Consider the following 19258-nt stretch of genomic DNA (forward strand, 5'->3'; position numbering starts at 1 on the left):
AACAAGTGGAATAATAGACGGGGGGTCAGCTGTTTAAACACTGCCAATGCTCTTCTTGTGCAAATAAAGAGGCTCACCAGCTGTAGGCCAGGAGCACTGCTGCTGAGTATAATACTACAATGGGTCTGATTAGCGTGAATGAAGCTGGCATCAATTGTTGTGGGATGGTTTGCCGTTTGTTCCTGCGGCTGCTGTGGGTGGCTGTTAATTAAATCTGATTTCTCTCGGGGGGCGGGGAACAGAATCCCTCAAAACTTAGAGGTGAGAACATATTCAGTGGATCAGATCATCCTTCTGAAGATGCTACTGTCCTGAAGACCCAGTTTGTGGTATTATGAGGTACAGTCATACCTCGTCTTGCGTTTGCTTCAGGTTGAGCGTTTTCAGGTTGCGTCCTGCGGTGACCCAGAAGTACCGGAAAGGGTTACTTCCGGGTTTCGTTTCTCGCGCATGCGCAGACGCTCAAAATGACGTCGCGCGCATGCGCAGAAGTGGCGAATCGTGACCTGCAGGCGCGGGTTGCATTCTGCCAATATTGTGAATGGGGCTCCGGAACGGATCCCGTTCACAACCAGAGGTACCACTGTACAGTGGACACTCGGGTTGCGAACGTGATCTGTGCGGGATACACGTTCGCAACCCACATCTGTGCGTCTGTGCACGCGCGGGTTGCGATTCGGCACTTATGCTTCTGCACATGCATGACCACCGAAACCCGGAAGTAACCCGTTCTGGTACTTCCAGGTTTCAGAGGTCCGCAACCCAAGAAAACACAACCTGAAGCGGCTGTAACCCAAGGTATGACTGTACTATACCACTTCATACTTCAACTGAGTGATTTGAATGTTGCACCACCTGAATTTTGATATTAGTTTGGGGGTGGGGGGGTCATTCTAGATGTAACCCTGATACCCTTCCAATTCTCGGGATCCTGTATCTATGGGTAGAATATATAAGAGCAAGCTTGCCAAGCCAGGTTCTTTCGCCAAGGTAATGTGTTTGGGCTGGCTAATTAAGTACCGCGATTTGGCATAACCAAAGAGCTGCGTCAAACCTGGGTTCAAATCCCTGCTTAGCTGTAAAGCTCATGGGCGAACCTTGGCACCCTCTTGGCCTGACCTCAACACACAGGATTGTTGTAAAGATGAACTTGCAGTGAAGAGGATGTTGAGGGTGGTGGTGGTGGGTGATCATCACTCTGAGCTCCTTGGAGGAAGGATGTAATAGGAAAATAAAAATAGGTCCCCCTCAACAACAGACAAGTGGGTACAGTCCAGAATGGTACAATCTCTGACTTCCTCCTCATTTTACATAATGGGATATGACACAGTTAAGGATACAGTGCTGACCTCTGTCCCAAATGTGCATTTTATTGTCCTTTTCCTAGTTATTGGCTTCTTTTTTCATGATTATCGTGGGGTGGAGGAGTTGGTTTCAGTTCCAGGCTGTGTTGTAGCAGCAGCAGCAGCAGCAGCAGCAGCATCATTATTATTATTATTATTATTATTATTATTATTATTATTATTATTATTATTATTATTTTCATTCTCTCTCTCTCTCTCTCCCTCCCCCACCTAATTTGGCCTCTGCTCCATTTCTAGCACCTCTTGGTGTTATCAGACTTTTCCTGCAGCGATTTCTCCAGATAGCTGGCGCAGAGGGCATGCTGTCCAGGCATGCAGAGGAGAAAAGTCTATCTTATCTGTGTATTATGTACGTGTGGGCTGGCGTGTGTGTGTGTTTGTGTGCTTTAAGCCCATGGTTTGTGTTTATCGCTCTGGATCCCTGGTCACAGCAGGTTCTGTCACTTTGCAGGATAAGATTTTCCTTGCAGAAAAGAAAAAGGAAAATCTGTATCAGCAGAAATAACACGGGCTGTTGCTTCTGCTTTCTTGGGAGAAGCAGAGATTTCTCAGAAACTCCGGCTCCATTGCCCTCGTGGTAGAGAGCTTTGCCTGTGCTCAAATGCCTCAACATTATCAATGTTGGCTCATGACTCTTGAACATGTGGGTTTTTTTTGGGGGGGGGCAGTCTGCAATGCCTCACACTTGAGAATCATGGCAGTAGATGATGGGATGGAGTCAGGATTCAAGTTCCAGCCAAGACACAGGTTTTCTGAGTGCCCTTGGTCATAGTACCACTTCACCCAGTTCAGACCATTATTGGGCCAGTGTGGGCCGGTTGTGTGGAACTTTGCAACTCTCACCGAATTTCAAATTGAAAACTCAGCTCAAAACTAAATTAGGTTTCCTCTTTTATATGTAGGGAAACATTTTCTAAGCACTATTGTGATTTAAGGATTCTGTGGGGGAAATCACTAGTATGTTGAATCATGTTTAGTTTTCTTCAAGTTTTGCTTGGCGAGGAATGCTGAAATTGGTTTGAACGAGGCTAACTCTATAAGTTAAAGATCTCCCCCCCCCTCCCTCTGCTATATATATATGAAGTGTTATATACATATAGTTTTAAAGGTAGCCTATTTCTGTTTCGTTCATCTGCCCCTTCCAGGCTTTAGCCCGAGGAATCGATTCGATGTCACTTAGCTCATTTGAAATGTCACCTTTGGCATCGAAAAATTCCAAGGAACGAAGAAGCCGCAGAAGAAAGAAGAAATCCTCAGCGGGAGAAGAGGATGGGGAAGATCAGAAGGGTCCAAAATCTGAATCGGAGGATGGCCAGCAGAGGACGGTTAGTCTTTCTAGGGGTAAAACTAGGCCTTATTTCACCCAGGTCAAAGACCCAGTTTGGCACACATACCCCACAGGCTGGGAGCCTCAATGGTGCCCCTCTAGAGGCTTCACCTGGGGCAAAAAGAATCCTGGCTAGCCCCGTTCCCCCGTAGCTACAGCTCTGAGTCTTTCCCAAAAGTGCCAATGAAGGGGGAACTCCTCTAGAAAAGGAATCACTATCATGGAGATAGGAAAGGATTTCCCTTCAGGCTGGATCAGTACAAGAGTTCTAGGCCTATGAGCATGTTTGGGTTTTTCAGCATGTGCCCTGGGCGCACCCACCTACTGGTCACTTCTCTGCCCCCCCCCCCCACTTTGGATCTGGTAACTTTAATCCTTGACCTCCAGGAGAAGGACTTTGTCACATACAGTATCAGGAATGGAAAAGACCATCCTCTGCCCGGGACCCTGAACAACTGCTTCCAGTCACAGGAGACTGTACAGTGGTACCTCGGGTTAAGAACTTAATTCGTTCTGGAGGTCTGTTTGTAACCTGAAACTGTTCTTAACCTGAAGCACCACTTTAGCTAATGGGGCCTCCCGCCGCCGCTGAGCCACCGCTGCACGATTTCTATTCTCATCCTGAAGCAAAGTTCTTAACCCAAGGTAATATTTCTGGGTTAGCGGAGTCTGTAACCTGAAGCGTATGTAACCCGAGGTACCACTGTACTAGGTGAGATGGATCAGTGGTGTGATTCAGGATCAGGCCATGTTCCTGTGTTCATATCCACAGTCCCACAAGCTGTGGGATATAGATAAGCAGAAAAAAGAAGAAAAATAGCCATGCTCTGACATGTCATAAAGACCACCGTACCAGCGAGTTTTAGAAACTCCCCTTGCTGCACATCCATCTCTTTCCCCAGGTGTCCCAATTTTCTGAACTGGACAAATTAACAGAGGCAGTCTGTGTAAAATATCCAGATTCCTGGCTGTTAGCGGAGTTAGCACTAAAATCGATCGGCACGCTGAAAGCCCTGCAAATGTTGGACATAAATTTGATAAATAAGCAACACACGCACACGACTTTGAGAATGCACCCAGAACTACTGCTCTGTCTGTGATATATGAATGGGTTCCCCCCCCCCACTGTGTTTATTTTTCGAGAGCCTTCATTCTTGTTGCTTAATTGAGTGGGTTGCCTTGCTAATTACAAGGTTGTTAAAGCCAAAGCGGCTGCGTGAGCTGCTCTGCTCTGCTCTGAATGGGTTTTTGGCATGCTGAATGCAAAAAAGAGAGAGAGAGAAAGAGTCAGACTGGATGTGAAACAAAGCAGCACGTTTCTCAGCATGTTCCTCCGACTGATGAGTCGTCTTTTTCATTCTGCATCCAGCAATTTGTCATCTAAGCAAAGAACACGACAAGGAGCAGGGCTGGGCTTACAGCGGGCATTTCCTTTGCGAATGGGTGCTCAGCACCTTTTGAAAGGGGCCAGGACAAGTTGTCTTAGTGCAGATCAGTTCCGACCCACCCCCGTTCCCCAACTGAACTGGCAAAAGGAGTGGCTGTTTCATGGGAACCAGATTCTTTGCCCCTTAACAACCAGAAAGATCCACCTCTCCTTCTATGCCATCATTCTGTTTCATTCCCTCCCCCCTCTTACTTCATTGCATCATGGGACCAGTTCACGCAGTTGTGTTGGCCACTGAATTTTCACCAAATATCCCATGCGTACCTGCAAATGTGGAAGTAAAACAGCGCCTGTTGTCTTAGAGAAGAGCCAAAGTTTCTCTGAGACAATGCCTGTGGTTTTTATTTTATTTTTTCTTCAATGCCCCCCCCCCATTTCCCTACCCTGGGTATTCTTCAATGTCTCCTTGTGTCAATTAGTCTTGGCTCCCAACAGGATGTTTTCAAACCTGATTACATGCAGAGGGTGGGGAGATGAGGGAAGCCCCCCCCCCCCGTGTTCTACGTTTGACCTACTGGCTGGGAATTGCCCACTCTTTTGTTCTAAACCAGTGGTTCTCAACCTGTGGGTCCCCAGATGTTGTTGGACTACAACTCCCATCATTATTAGCCAGCATGATCAGTGGTCAGGGATGATGGGAGTTGTAGTCCAACAACATCTGGGGACCCACAGGTTGAGAACCACTGTTCTAAACTATAGCGGTAGAATTAGACACCCTCTCTGGCTCTGTGTAAATGCGTAGTAACATTCGTTCCTTTCTACTCCACTCCTTGTATTTCTTTCCTTCCTCCGCCCTCTTTGGCTCCTTCAAGACTGTGCTGGGTTTTACTTCTGGGTCCATGGAAAACTCCGTGAAGCGCAAGGCCAGCCACGGGAGCGTCTTCAGCTTCCGGTTGCGCAGCAGGGACCTTGGCTCAGAGGCGGACTTCGCCGATGACGATATCAGCACCGTCGGGGAGAGCGAGAGCCAGCGTGGGTCCCTGCTGGTCCCCAGGAGCGGGAGGCGGCTGAGTGTGCAGAGCCAAACCAGCCACAGCTCTCCAAACTACACGCAAAATGGCAAGAGGAACAGCTCGGTGGATTGCAATGGTGTGGTTTCATTGATTGGAGGAGGAGGGGGAAGCGCGGACCCAACGACTCCGACAGATGTGCTGTTGCCACCAGTTATTACAGAGAAACCTGGAACAGGTGACACGGTGGGTCTACTTATCATTGTATGTCATGTTCAGATTCTCTTTGTCATCGACCAAACCAAGCACAGCCCTGTGCTGTGATGCAAGTGCTTATCACGCTGGCAGCAAAAAAACCCAGGAAGTTTCTAAAACCTTTGGTGGGACACCATCCATGGCTGCTAAGGTGTGTTAGGCTTGATGGACCAAAATATGTCAACAATTAAGATGCAGTCCTGGGCAATGCATTAACTGCAGCTACTAGGGGTTGAAAGTGAGAATTGCAATGGCCTTGTATCCCCAAACACACATCTCTGTTGCAATGGGCCCTAGACTCTTAGAGTAGCATAAGCCAATATGGTGTTGCTGGACTCCATCAGCCCTAACTAGCATGGTCAGTAGTTAGGGATCATGGGAAATGTAGTTAGCCCAACAACAACATCTCAAGGGCGTCATATTGGCTGCCCTTGCCTTAGAGATATTTGTGAGCTTGGCTAGGATGACTTGGGGATTAGTGGCTGCCTATGCTTAAAAGAAATCTGAAGCTTACTCTTGAAGTGGCACCTCTGAGGGCCAAAGATGCAACATCCAGTGGGAAAAAAGCCCCTCTTAGCATCCTTTAATCCAGGGTACCTTCTGTCAAGAGCCCGTCCTACTCTCGAGTAGGACCCTGGTAGAGACACATGCCCGACTGGCATGTTCTCTCCCTCCTGGGCGATCGTTCAGAAGCTTCAAAAGCTTTCTTCTTCCCAGACATCACAGCGACTGATGCCAACAAACATCTGCACACTTAGGGATCCGCAGAGTTTGCGCAGAACTCAGTAGCTCAGCATTTGGCTAATCTACATATAAAACACTCAGAGCATTCTGACTTAGGTCTTTCCTCTTTCTCATCAGACAGCAAAAGAGAAAGAACAAAGGACAATAGTCCCACTTCACGGAATACAGTAACAAAACATCCTGTCTCTGTCACTTCCCACTCTGTGGAGTCAAAACATACACCATCATGTGATAGACAACAATCCCATGACTGCAGTCACGGAGCAGGAATCTTAACACCTTCTGCTTGTCTTCCCTGGTGATTCCTCTCTTACTTTGCTTTTGGTTCTGTTCCATCCTTCAGCTGATCTTGCCAATGTTTAGCTCCCAAGCCCTGATCTTATAATGCCGTGACTGGCTCTGTCCAGATTGATATTGAGTGTTCCAGAGGTTCTTTCTTCTTGGGGGCTGCGGCTGGCATTGGGAAAATTATTACCCCATGATTACTTGTAAGTTCCATCAGGATTGTGAGCTACTTCTAGTTATTCCGTTGCTGCTGTTGTTACTTAAGAAAAACATGTGTTTATATAAACTTCATTGGAAGTGCATCAAAATTAAAATGCTCATGCTCTGTGTCTGTCAAGTTCCATATTGACGTATAGCACCCATGTCAGGCCTGGGACTTGGCTCTGTAGCAGGATGCAATAGATCCTTAGTCTGACACAAACAGGTGGTGGCCAAATGGTCCAGAGGCAAGAGATGTGGTCAGGGTTGGCCTGGAGTTCATGTACTGGGTTAGGCAGACAGGAATCAAGAGCTGGAGTCAGGAGACATGGCCATGGGTGGACTGAGGTCAGATACCAGATCTAGCAGGCAAGTCCCTGAATTTCTGTTGCTACTCAATGCAATGAATTATTGAGGAGCTGGCTTAATAGGAAGTCTTACAAGCCTTGGTGGGCCTCCATTGGCATGTTAGCTCAACTGGGATCAACTGATGGACCAGTACTGAAGCCTAGGGGCACCCGTAGCTCTCAGAGCCCGAGCTGACTGAGGGACTAAGGCAGCCTTTCCCAACCTGGTGCCCTCCAGATTTCTTGAACTGCAGCTCCCAACAGACCTAGTCATTATGGCCAAGGGTCAGAGACTGAAGGAGTTGTATTCCCAAACATCTGGAGGACAGCAGGCTGCAAAAGGCTGGATTAGAGCCTGCTGGCAACTCCCTCTGTCTGTGAAGTTTGCTAACAACTTATGAGCCATCCTTTATTTATTTGTAAACTCATTAACACAGTTTCTGAACCATATCTGAAGAATGCAAGCAGCTTAGCGATGGCTGTGACAGTTCTTCAGTTTGCTCATTTACTGCGGCTGTTCCTGAAAGCTGAGAGTGCTGCTCTCGACTCTCACTTCAGTCAGCAGGAGATGAGAACACTCAGCCTTCCCAAAGAGGTATATTGGTCTAAATCTTGCAGAAGCTGATGGGAAACTTCCTGTTACTTTTCACATCATCCCTATCCATTCCAGACCTTGAAACTATTACTTCTCCCCATGTGCTACTTTCTGTAGCATCCACCCCTTTTTTTTTTACAAATGTCTGTTGAAAATTGGAGTGGGCAGCCAGCAGAAAACACTCTTGGCACCTCTGTGGTCGTCTAGGAAATCTCACCGGGGCACTATAGCAACAGATGCTCACTTTGGTGATGCAGAAGGAAGGGTGTTCTTGCTTCTACGAAGCACGTTTGGAATCTAATCTATTGAGGCCATGTGAAATGAGCTAAGAGCTGCAAGCTTGTGACTTTGTACAGTTACTCTTTTTGGAAAGATTCAAATAACCCTACTAAAAAAAGGAACACGTGAATGTGGTTCAGTGTTGTAGCAGTTGTGGTTGAATTGCTTTTAAGGACTTTCTTCCACAGTGGGCGAGCTCTCCAGATGTTGTTTGATTACATTGTCTATCAAGGAGTAGTGAATATAGTGCTCTCCAGATGTTATGGACTAGAACTCCCATCACCCTTTGCGATTGTCCCTGCTGGCTAAGGCTGATGGAAGTCACGGCCTCATTTGCTGCCCTTGATCTTCATTCTACCCACATCAGTTTCATACTAGTTGAACCATCATGACTTTATATCAGTTGAACCGTCATGACGTTCTCCAAAGAATTCTGGGGATTACAGTGTAGGTAAAGCTGCTAAGAATTCTCTGTTGGGGATCTCTAGAGCTCCCAGGGATCCCTGCAGAGGGCATTTTATTCATGTTGTTGTTTAGTCGTGTCCGACTCTTCGTGACCCCCTGGACCAGAGCACGCCAGACACTCCTGTCTTCCACTGCCTCCCGCAGTGCTGGTAGCTTCAAGAACACTGTCCAACCATCTTGTCCTCTGTCGTCCCCTTCTCCTTGTGCCCTCCATCTTTCCCAACATCAGGGTCTTTTCCAGGGAGTCTTCTCTTCTCATGAGGTGGCCAAAGTACTGGAGCCTCAGCTTCAGGATCTGTCCTTCCAGTGAGCACTCAGGGCTGATTTCCTTCAGAATGGAGAGGTTTGATCTTCTTGCAGTCCATGGGACTCTCAAGAGTCTCCTCCAGCACCATAATTCATAATTTTATTCATAGAATCATAGAAATGCAGAGTTGGAAGGGACCATGAGAGTCATCTAGTCCAACCCAATGCAATACAGGAAACTTTGACCCAACATGGAGCTTGAACCCATGACCCTGAAATTAAGAGTCTCATGCTCTACTGACTGAGCTATCTTGAATATTTGGAAGCAACATTTCCACCACAAAGATTCTAGACTGCTGCGGCTGTTTGAGTTGCTCTGGGAAGTGATTTCATAGACTTTTCTCGGGCGAAGTTGGATGATTGTCATCTTGGCATGAGTCTTAGCAAATTCTATGATTAGATGATTAGAATAAGCTCCAGCTCTTGCTGGAAATGTTCTACTGCATGTAGAGCAGATACAATGGGAAGCATTGGATAGTTGCATGGGAGTGTTAAGAAAAGGATAATTTCCAGCTGGGACTTAACAAGGACAGCCTTTCCACTTTTGCCGCCTGAAGCAAAACAATGTCACTAGCCTCACTCCCATAGCCGATCCTCTTATTTCTGCAGTGCGAAGATGCTCCATTTTGTTCTGCTCTCTTGGCAAATGAGGCCATGACAAGCCTAGAAGGGGAGAGAAGTCAAGCCAGGTGAAAGCTGAAAGGGAGTTCCGGGGGGGGGGGGCGTGTTTGCTCGATACCCAAGTCCCACCATTAGCTCCTGGGTGCTAAAGGAGCAATTGCTATTCACCATTCCCTGTATGATCCCTGTGTTGAGTTCCCTTCCGCTTCCCTGTTGTGTGCAGCTATTGAAATATGTGCCATAACATCATTATATTGCGTGTTGCTCTGCCTTTGACTGATGGTTGCCAGTTTTGTGGGCTGGAAGAGGGTATGGAGTTGCTGTTTCTCAGAGGCAGTCCTGCGAATTTTATCATGGGTGTGTGCAAAATGGTGTTGTTGTTGTTTTGTTAATTTAATTTCATCATTAAATATTTCACTTTTCTTATTTATTTGTTCCGGTCCAGCACTTTTTGGTACTTACCTTTTAATCTGTTATTTTGCTTTTATTCCTTGTGATAGCAGCAGAGCTGATTTTAGCAGGAGCTTCTGGCAGTGGCCGTTTTATTTTTCTAGAATACTCTTGACGTTGGACTGTTCTGGAGCACTGTGTTGTGTGTGCATCATGTTGGCACTAAAACGCCACCCCACCGCTGCCTGCTCCCATTTTATCCAGAAATGACCTAGAAAAAATACAGTGTCCAGGGCATTCTTTCCCCAGATACCATGCTGGTAAGCCCTTCGTTCTTTCTGAAACCAGATTTGTAACCATAATGTCTAATTCCATTCTGAGATTTCATGTATGAAAGATGCAGCTTGGATTCTAATGACATGCACAATATATTCTTTGAAAACTCATTCTGGATTCAGAACATTTGTTGGTTCTAATATGAGATATTATTTTCCTGACCCTGTGAAATTTGTTAAAATGGACCAACAGTATCTGATTTTAAGTCACAGGTAGAAAGAAAGAAAGAAAGAAAGAAAGAAAGAAAGAAAGAAAGAAAGAAAGAACTGTGGGATGGGGGGCATTTTTCACATAACCTTGGATCAGTCCATGTCAGACAACACCCCCTGAATTTGCTGAAAGAGTTAGCACAGTAGTTCTTCACATTTCCTCTCTGCATCTACATGTGTTTGGGTGGCGCTGTTCTGCCAGTTAAGCTGTTCTGCCAGTTAAATGGTCAGCTTCCTTTTGTTACCCCAGGAGTATCACCTGCTCTGCCAGAAGCCTGTTCCTTTGTAAAATCAAAACTTGCCCATCACAGATTGGTTCCTACCACAGTCGCACCTGCTGGTATCTGTGTGTCATTTAAAAAACATTAACGGAGATCCAAACAAGGAAAAACAAAGCTTGCCGGCTTGCCTAAGTTGACAGATGAAAATGTTCAGCATGTGCGGCAGGAACGTCCATCGTCAAAACGACACATGGAATGGAAGCTATGTAACTTACCTCACTCACCCTCTTCGCTAATGACTTTGAGAGGGGTAGCCGTGTTGCTACAAAAGTTAAGCCCATTGGTTTCAGTGGGTTGACTCTGTGACTAGCGTTGGGCCTCACCCAGAGAGTCTTGTAGAACCTTGAAGAAGAAGAAAAGATTTATTGTGGCTAAGTGTCTGTGGTCTGCAGCACATCTCCTAATGGGTTGCTAAGGATACATAGTGTATTGCCTAATGGGTACCCTCTTCTGAACAAGAGCCTTATAGTGTGAGACTTGGATGTTTTGCTTTCTTTTGGCATCTTCTGATTGGAGTAGTATGCCCTCTGTTCACAGAATATATTCTGGATTGGGTTGTCTTCTGTGGATAAGTAGTCTAGCCTTTGACCAGGAGATTGAACTTTTGGGTTTTCTTGCTCTGTAGCTAGGCAGGCTGTGTGTAAGACGTGTGTGTGTGTGTGTGTGTGTGTGTATCAAACTACTGCTACAAATTGGAAGGATCCAGCATCTTTGCTTCTGCACTGCCAGTGCTGTGAGTCAACAGCTATTCTGGCAGATTGAGCGCTGCACTTCTGGGGTAGCACCTAGGCTGCAATAGCAGTCCTGGCTGTGGAGCCCAATTCCTCTTTTTGAGGTGCTATTTATGTCCCCAATCTTGTTCCTCAGTTTGGGCAACTTGTTTCACTGGAGAGAACCTCACTTGGCCAATTCCCCTCTCCCTATAGTGTTGCCCTTTTGAACCCAACCCCCTTGTTGCCTACCTTGGATTCCACAACCCGCCTCTGTCCATTTGAACCTTTTAACGGCTGCCTTTGGCATGTCACCGCTTGCCCACCTTGGGGCAAGTCCTAACAGGAGCAGTTGAAAGCACTGGGTCTGCTTAGCCTGGGGAACATAAATTTAGTGGGGGAGGGACATGATAGTGATCTTCAAAAATAAGAAGGGCTGTCATGAAGAAGATGGAGGAGGCCTGTTCTCTATTGCTGTAGTGGGCAGGATTAGACAAATGAATGGACTGGATGGATCATCGGCCTGATCCAGTAGACTCTTCTTATGGTCTTATGACTCCTCTTCCTTGTCACCCCCAAGAGCAAAGGAGGAAGGATCTCAGGCAAGAGTTTTAGGCAAAGTACCCAGCTAGGTGTATGTGCGTCAACTTGGGAGGAGAGGGAAACTCATGTGAACACTTGCCTGGATCAGGGCCTGGATGAAAGCCTGGTAGAGGTGGAGTCTGCATGTCCTATAAAGCTCTCAGTCGACATAGAAACAAAAATGTGCCAAGCTGCACTACCCAGCCTTTCCTGAACTGGGTAAGAAACAAGTTGCCATTAGACGTTGCCCAAAGCAAATGTAGAGGGTGAAGTTTCAGAAAGACTTAAGGACAAACAAGAAGGGTTTTGATCCGGCTGGCAAAATTTCTCAGTGTTGGGGTGGTACTTCATTTCTTTGCAGAGAGAACTCCCAGGTGATGACATTCTGGGATATAATCCTCCATGTTCGAGGCCAATAGTTCATTATGCTACATCCCGAGTCTCATCAATTTCTGGTGCTTGTGTTGCATTAGGTCTGTCATTTACATTGCAGCCTGCTTAAGCAATCTTTAATGCTTTAAAAGCTCCCGATGTACATGGCAAATTAAAGCTTTGTCACTGATGGGCGAGTTTTACCTGGCTCACCTCATAATGACTTTGCTTTTTCTGAGCTTTCTTGGAAATTTCCCAGAAAATGTTCAGAGTCTTTCTGAGTTCTGGAAAACCGAGCTCAGAGGAGGTCGATCTCCCAGCTTCCCCTTCTAGTCTCTGAACAGTGGGCATTGTTAGACTCATCCTTAGGGCTTGGTGCTGCTTAACATGATAATAATAATAATAATAATAATAATAATAATAATAATAATTTTATTTATACCGCGCCCTCCCCAGCCAGAGCTAACACCAGTAAAATTACAGTAAAAACATAATAGTGGAAAGAACCCAATTTAAAATACGGGTTAAAATTCAAATTGAAATGCAGCCTTATTTTAAAAGTATCCCATAGATCTAAACCATAAAGGGACAGAAACATAAGGGTCAGACAGAGTCCAAACCAAAGGTCAGGCGGAACAGCTCTGTCTTGCAGGCCCTGCGGAAAGATGTCAAGTCCCGCAGGCCTCTAGTCTCTTGTGACAGAGCGTTCCACCAAGTCGGGGCCAGTACAGAAAAGGGCCTGGCCCTAGTTGAGACCAATCTAACCACCTTGTGACTTGGGACCTCCACAATGTTGCCATTTGTGGACCTTAAGGTCCTCTGCGGGACATGCCAGGAGAGGCGGTCCCTTAGGTACGTGGGTCCTAGGCCTTCCTAGATGTGTGGAAGATGTTGTTTCCCATGCCTACCTGTTTAGTGGATTGTGCCAGGACTGGTACTGTGTACCCTTGCAGCAAACGATGCTGTTGAAAAATCCCCCGGATATCCATGCCCAACTTTTATCAGTCCTCCCCAACACCACTCCCTGCTTTCGTAAGGGAGGGCTGGCGGGTAGCAGTGTTGAAGCTATTATGGCTCAGACCTGAGCTTCAGATGCTCATAATGCAGGTGAGGTCTACAAACTGCCACTGTTCTGAAATTTGCCGCCACCTCTAAGATGCAGCAGTGCCCAAATAGCTTTAGAGTGCAGCCTCTCTCCATGTTGCCGTACTTTCCAACCGCAAGCTCTCAAAAGACAGATGTACTTGATAGCGCTATGGATCTTCATTTACATGTAAATTGTAAAGCAATTTATTTGTCTCCATGGTATTAGACCAATTCAAGTGGGAAACATTTTCAATCAGTCCAAATGGAGAGAGATGTGGTCCACTCACTCCCTGGTGTATTCCCCCTCCTCTAGCTTCTTCACACTTTTCCTGCCTAGGTTTTTAGTCAATCTGTAGGAGGCTAATAGATGAAGCAGTGCACCTTTTGGCCCATTTTCCTATGCCAGGAGGCAACAGAGCTGTCCCTTGGGATCTGTGGGCCTAGTTTAATTCCTAGGTCATGTTTCCTCCTTTGCCCTTCCTTCCTTAGATGTATATCCTACACTCTATTGCCATCTGGCTTCTGGTCCATTCCCAAACAAAATTGGGAGTGCTGGTGCTTACCTTTAAAGGCCATAAACAGCTGAAAGACTAGGTTCTCTGGAGGAACGCCAGCTCCCATATCAACCGGACTTTGTGCTGAGGTCATATGCAGACCATATTCTGCCAAGTGCCACCACTATCCAAAGTAAGGCAGGTGGCAGCCAGGAAGACAGGGCCTTTTCAGTGGTGGCAGCACTCTTTGTGGATTTCCCTCTCCAGGTAGGCCTGCCTGGCAGCAGCATGGTTATCCTTTAGGCACCTGGCAAAGACTCTCCTTCCGGGCTTTATAAGGTATCTTAATGTCTCTCCCCTCCCGCTGTCATCATGTTGTTGTACACAACTGCAGCTTAAAAGGCTGAGTGAGCACTGTCTTTCTTAGAACTCATAGAATCGTACAGTTGGAAGGGACCGTACAACACCCTGCAGTGCAGGAATCTTTTTGCTCAAAGTGAGGACTTGAACCCACAACCCTGAGATAGTGCGCACCCCGGAAATGATCTCTTTCAGCTTCTGCCTTCTGGAAGAAGGTACAGGGTTATAAAGACTAAGACCAACCAGTTTCTATCCAAATGCTATTTTGGTTTTAAACGCAGTGTAAGGAGTCCCTATGGGAGCGTATTGTATTTTAAAAATGGGGTATCAGAGTTTTTAGGGGGTTAACCAGGTTGGGGTAGCTGGGATAGCAGGCTTGTTGGTTTTGAATGTCTTATGTAGATCCCCCCCTTCTATTTCATTGTTCTGTATGGGACAATGACAATAAAGATTATCGTATTATCGTAAGAGTCTCATGCTCTACCAACTAAGCTATCCCATATGATAATAAAAGGCTAGTCTCCTCTAGTATATCAACCTCTGCATCATTTGGAAGGGCCAAAAATGAAAACCAACCGGCAATTTAATAAAACAGTCGGGATTTACGTGTTGCTAACTGGGTGCATTTGTTGAAACAGACCACTCCATCTGAAGAAGTGAACAAGAAGCAGCTTCTGTCACCCCACCGCCTTTCTGTCGATCAATCTGAGGAACGTTTCCAAAGGCAACGAGCTGTGAGTGCTGTCAGCATCATTACCAGCGCCATGGAAGGTAAGACGTTAAGTCCAGCTGCTCTCTCTTAAGTACAGTCTGAGAATCTTGAGAGAATGGCAGGCCGTGGTCCATCTAGCTCAGTTGCTTCGCACCGGATAGGACCTTTGATATGGGAGCAGCTGCAAGAGATGCCCGTGTAGCTTCCCCTGTAACTTTCCATGGAACATTACTGTGATTGCCTTTTGAACTTCCTTCCCCAGACCAGTTCTAAGCCCTTCCCTCTCACACTCCCAAATTTGAAGCCATCCTCCTACTTCTCTCAATTCCATGGAAACCTGGGATCAAGCTTTGGGTACTTGACAGTGCAGTCCTAGACACACGTTCTCAGAAGTCAGTGGGTTCACAGCCTGGCTGTGGCCATTTATTTGTTTTCATTCATTTATTATATTTCCATGCCACTTTTTGCTCACATGCGTCACAAAGCGGCTTACATGCAATAAATAACAACACAGTGGAACATCACAATTGCAACATAAATCATATAAAATAATTAACAAATCATCCATAAAACAACCAGCTTCTATAAAACACTGTTAACAGAACAGTTTAAAAAACAGGCTAAACAGCACAACCAAAAGAAGAGTCGTGTTATGAAATTCACAAAGCATTACAGCACTCGTAATCCGCAAAACAATATTAACAACATTAACAAACTAACAACCCAAAACAAACTAAGCACTGTGGAATACACACACTCCGCACCCCCATGATTCATCATCATCTACTCAGCTCATCAGAAGACACATGCATTCACACATAATTTAGACAGTGTTCCCAAAACTTGGGTCTCCAGCTGTTTCTAGACTACAACTCCCATCATCCTTAGCTTGTAGGGCCAGTGGTCAGAAATGATGGGAATTGTCCTCCAAAAACAGTTGGAGACCTAAGTTTGGGAAACCCTGATTTAGAGCTTAAAGGTTGTCCAACCCCTTTTGGCCAAAAGTCTTCCTTGTGGAGGCAAAACTTCTTCAAAAATATATTTCTTAAGCCAACAGTTTTAATTTAGGTATCAGACAATCCTTCCTTTCCTCTTCCATTTTATTTTAAGTATTATTTATTGATTACGTCTGTCTGCATTTCCTGCCTACATCTCCTGCCCAACTTTGGGTGCCAGGATTTGCCCTCAGAATTCCTCCTCCAAGGTTTGCTTTTCTGTAAAGGGAGCTGATAGATGTGCTGTGCTATCAGCACTGCATGAACGCTGCTAATTATGAACGTACGAAGGAAAGAAGCTTTGCACACCCACACAAAAATCTCCAAAATGGAATCAGGCTAAATGTCTGAAATTTCTGCTATTAATTGGAAGTTCTTATCTGAGGCTGGTGTGTGTGGTGTGTGTTTTATAGTGGACTGCACCAGTTCAAACACCATGTGGGGGGGGGGAACATTTATTTATTTATCTTCTTAACAAACCTATAAAAAAATGAATATGGCACAGATAAATGTTCTCATCCAGCAGTTTGCCTGCTCTGCTGGCTTTCTATTTGCAAGGTTTTGGGGTTTGGTTTTAGTTTGGGAGCTTATTTAAAATTGTTACTGTCTCAGTCACTATATTCAGAAATGATGCAATGCATTGCCACCTCAGTGTTCTGCTATATATGCTGGATCAGGCCTGAGAAGAAGATGCTGTGGTTTGGGGTTCAGAGATTTTTATCTAAACAATCCAGTGATTCCTGACCTTGCTCTGCTCAAGAGAGAAAGAGAGAGATCTTGTTAAATTCTGTATCAACCACGAAGAAATGTAAGATGGCAGTGGCCCAAGCATTTCTGCATGGGTCACCTTTAACAAAGGCTGTCATGACTGCCGTGGCTTTCAGAAACTAAAGCTAGTAAGGAACAGACATATAGCTGACGCGGTTATTTGCCATGTCACACTGTGGTGCCAAAGTTGGCCAAGCGGCAGGAAGCAAGGTCATTTGGACAAGGTTGAATTCCGCTTTCGTTTACAACAACCAGTAGTGGAATGCAGGAAACTGCCGTCGTGCATGTCGGACTGTTTGACCATCTCCTTTGACTGGCAGTGCCTCTTTAGGGTCCCCTGCAGAGGTGTCTGACTTCACCTGCTGGCTGGTCTGCTCACTTGGATGCACCAGAGTTGAAGCTGGACCTTCTGCTTCCAACACATGTGCTCTGCAACTGAGCTATGGTTTTTCTCACCGTATTATATGTCTGTGTTGTTACAGACAGATAGATAGATAGATAGATAGATAGATAGATAGATAGATAGAGATAGATAGATAGATAGATAGATAGATAGATAGATAGATAGATAGATATAGATAGATGGATAGAGAGATAGATAGATAGATAGATAGATAGATAGATAGATAGATAGATAGATAGATGATAGATAGATGATAGATAGATAGATAGATAGATATAGATAGATAGATAGATAGATAGATGATAGATAGATAGATGATAGATAGATAGATAGATGATAGATAGATAGATAGATGATAGATAGATAGATAGATGATAGAAAGATAGATAGATAGATAGATAGATAGATGGATGGATAGATAGATAGATAGATAGATAGATAGACAGACTGACTCCAGATGGGCAGATGGGCATGGTATAAATGTTGTTGTTGTTTGTTTATTATTATTATTATTATTATTATTATTATTATTATTATATAGATTAGCATACATGAGACAATATTTGTTGTCTTTCTTTGGCTAACGCTAGCAGTAATTCATGTCTACTGCAAAGAATGAGGTCATAGAATTGTAGAGTTGGAAGGGACAACAATGATCAGCTAGTCCAAGCATAGGCAAACTCCGGCCCTAAGAGGACCAGTGGTCAAGGATGATGGGAATTGTAGTCCCAAGCATCTGGAGGGCTGGAGTTTGCCTGTGCCTGAGCTAGTCCAACTAGGCAGGAATATGCAACTGGCCCATATGGGGATCGAACCTGCAACCTTGGTGTTATCAGCACCATGCTCTAACCAGCCAAGCTATCCAGGCTCCAGTCCAGATACTGCCACAATTTTAGCCCTCTTTCTTGTCAATGGATGCTTTGGGGTGGTTTTGCCTCCATTCTATTGAATTGCAGAGCAAGTGGCAGGCTTTTGAATGTCATTTCTGTGGTACGATTCTGCAGAGAGTTATTATAGTCTCTGTTTACTGTATTTTCGGCAATGTGTTGGTTCTAAGGTTCTTTGTAAATATGGGTGTGTTTTTAAAGTATGCTTCTGTTGTAAGCTGCCAAGTGTTCTATACCGAAAGCAGGGCAGAAACGAAGGCATTTAATGAATAAATGAATCAAGCATGTGCTCTGCCACTTGCTGTGGAACTTAGCAGACAATATATTATTATATATATTAATATTTGCGTGGTGGCGGCAGTGGCAATAGCAATAGGAGATGATTGAAATGAAGAAACGCACCTGAAGGTGTAAGTTGTCCTTTTGAAGAAATATGAAAGGTAAAGGTAAAGGGACCCCTGACCATTAGGTCCAGTCATGGCCGACTCTGGGGTTGCGGCGCTCATCTCGCTTTATTTGCCGAGGGAGCCAGCATACAGCTTCTGGGTCATGTGGCCAGCATAACTAAGCTGCTTCTGGCGAACCAGAGCAGCGCACGGAAATGCCGTTTACCTTCCCGCCGGAGCGGTACCTATTTATCTACTTGCACTTTGATGTGCTTTCGAACTGCTAGGTTGGCAGGAGCAGGGACCGAGCAACGGGAGCTCACCCCATTGCTGGGATTCTAACCGCCGACCTTCTGATTGGCAAATCCTAGGCTCTGTGGTTTAACCCAGAGCACCACCCGCGTCCCTTTGAAGAAATATAACTGGGTTTAAATCAGAGGTGGTGGGCCTTTGTAAGCCTGGTGGCTGCATTCCATTTTGAGCAACCTTCTGGGGGGCACTTGCCAGTGGGGGATAGGGCCAGAAGCAATTGTGAGCAGAGCAACAGACATAACTCCTACTTTGACTTATGTAGGCTGCATTGCAGCCATGCAGAATTCAGAGAGTTCCACCTACAGCCACATCCCCACAGTTCAGGGACATATTCCAACCAGGTGAAAAAGCACTTTGTGGAAGGTGCAGAGCCATGGCAGTTTGGAGGATGTGGCCTTGGGAGAAGGTGTTGTTGGATGGAGAGGCTTAACAGCCAAATGGAGGAGCTTAAAAGCTCAATGGAATGTGTCCATTTCCTTGCTTGCCTGCCATTCCCTGACCCCTGCGTTGTGTGCCTTGCTCCTTCTCACTTAGAGCTTGAGGAATCCCAACAGAAGTGTCCCCCTTGCTGGAATCATTTTGCCGTCCGCTTTCTCATTTGGGAGTGTTGCCCGCTGTGGCTGCTGATCAAGAAGAAAGTGAGGTTCATCATCATGGACCCATTCAGTGACCTCACCATCACCCTTTGCATTGTGATGAACACGCTTTTCATGGCCATGGATCACTACAAGATGACGGAGGAATTCGAGAACGTGCTCAACATCGGTAATCTGGTAAGAAGATTCTTCTCAA

General features: G+C 45.6%; 2 protein-coding genes across 9 annotated transcripts in view; both read left to right on the top strand.

Annotated features, from left to right (window-relative positions):
* The window catches only part of LOC310827694 (uncharacterized protein), a 940809-nt gene that overhangs the window by 610010 nt on the left and 311541 nt on the right, over nt 1-19258 (top strand). The window lies entirely within an intron of this gene.
* Nucleotides 1-19258, top strand: part of LOC310827663 (sodium channel protein type 5 subunit alpha-like) — a 307589-nt gene that overhangs the window by 160138 nt on the left and 128193 nt on the right. For all 8 annotated transcript variants that reach the window (XM_083703903.1, XM_083703902.1, XM_083703904.1 and 5 more), the window contains 4 exons: nt 2510-2689; nt 4951-5334; nt 14642-14774; nt 19001-19239. In XM_083703903.1, coding sequence (XP_083560029.1) covers nt 2510-2689; nt 4951-5334; nt 14642-14774; nt 19001-19239 — 936 coding nt within the window. The remainder of the gene's footprint in view (nt 1-2509; nt 2690-4950; nt 5335-14641; nt 14775-19000; nt 19240-19258) is intronic.

The sequence above is a fragment of the Podarcis gaigeae genome (genome assembly GCF_964106915.1).
Source record: "Podarcis gaigeae genome assembly, chromosome: 12".
Classification (NCBI taxonomy): Eukaryota; Metazoa; Chordata; class Lepidosauria; order Squamata; family Lacertidae; genus Podarcis; species Podarcis gaigeae.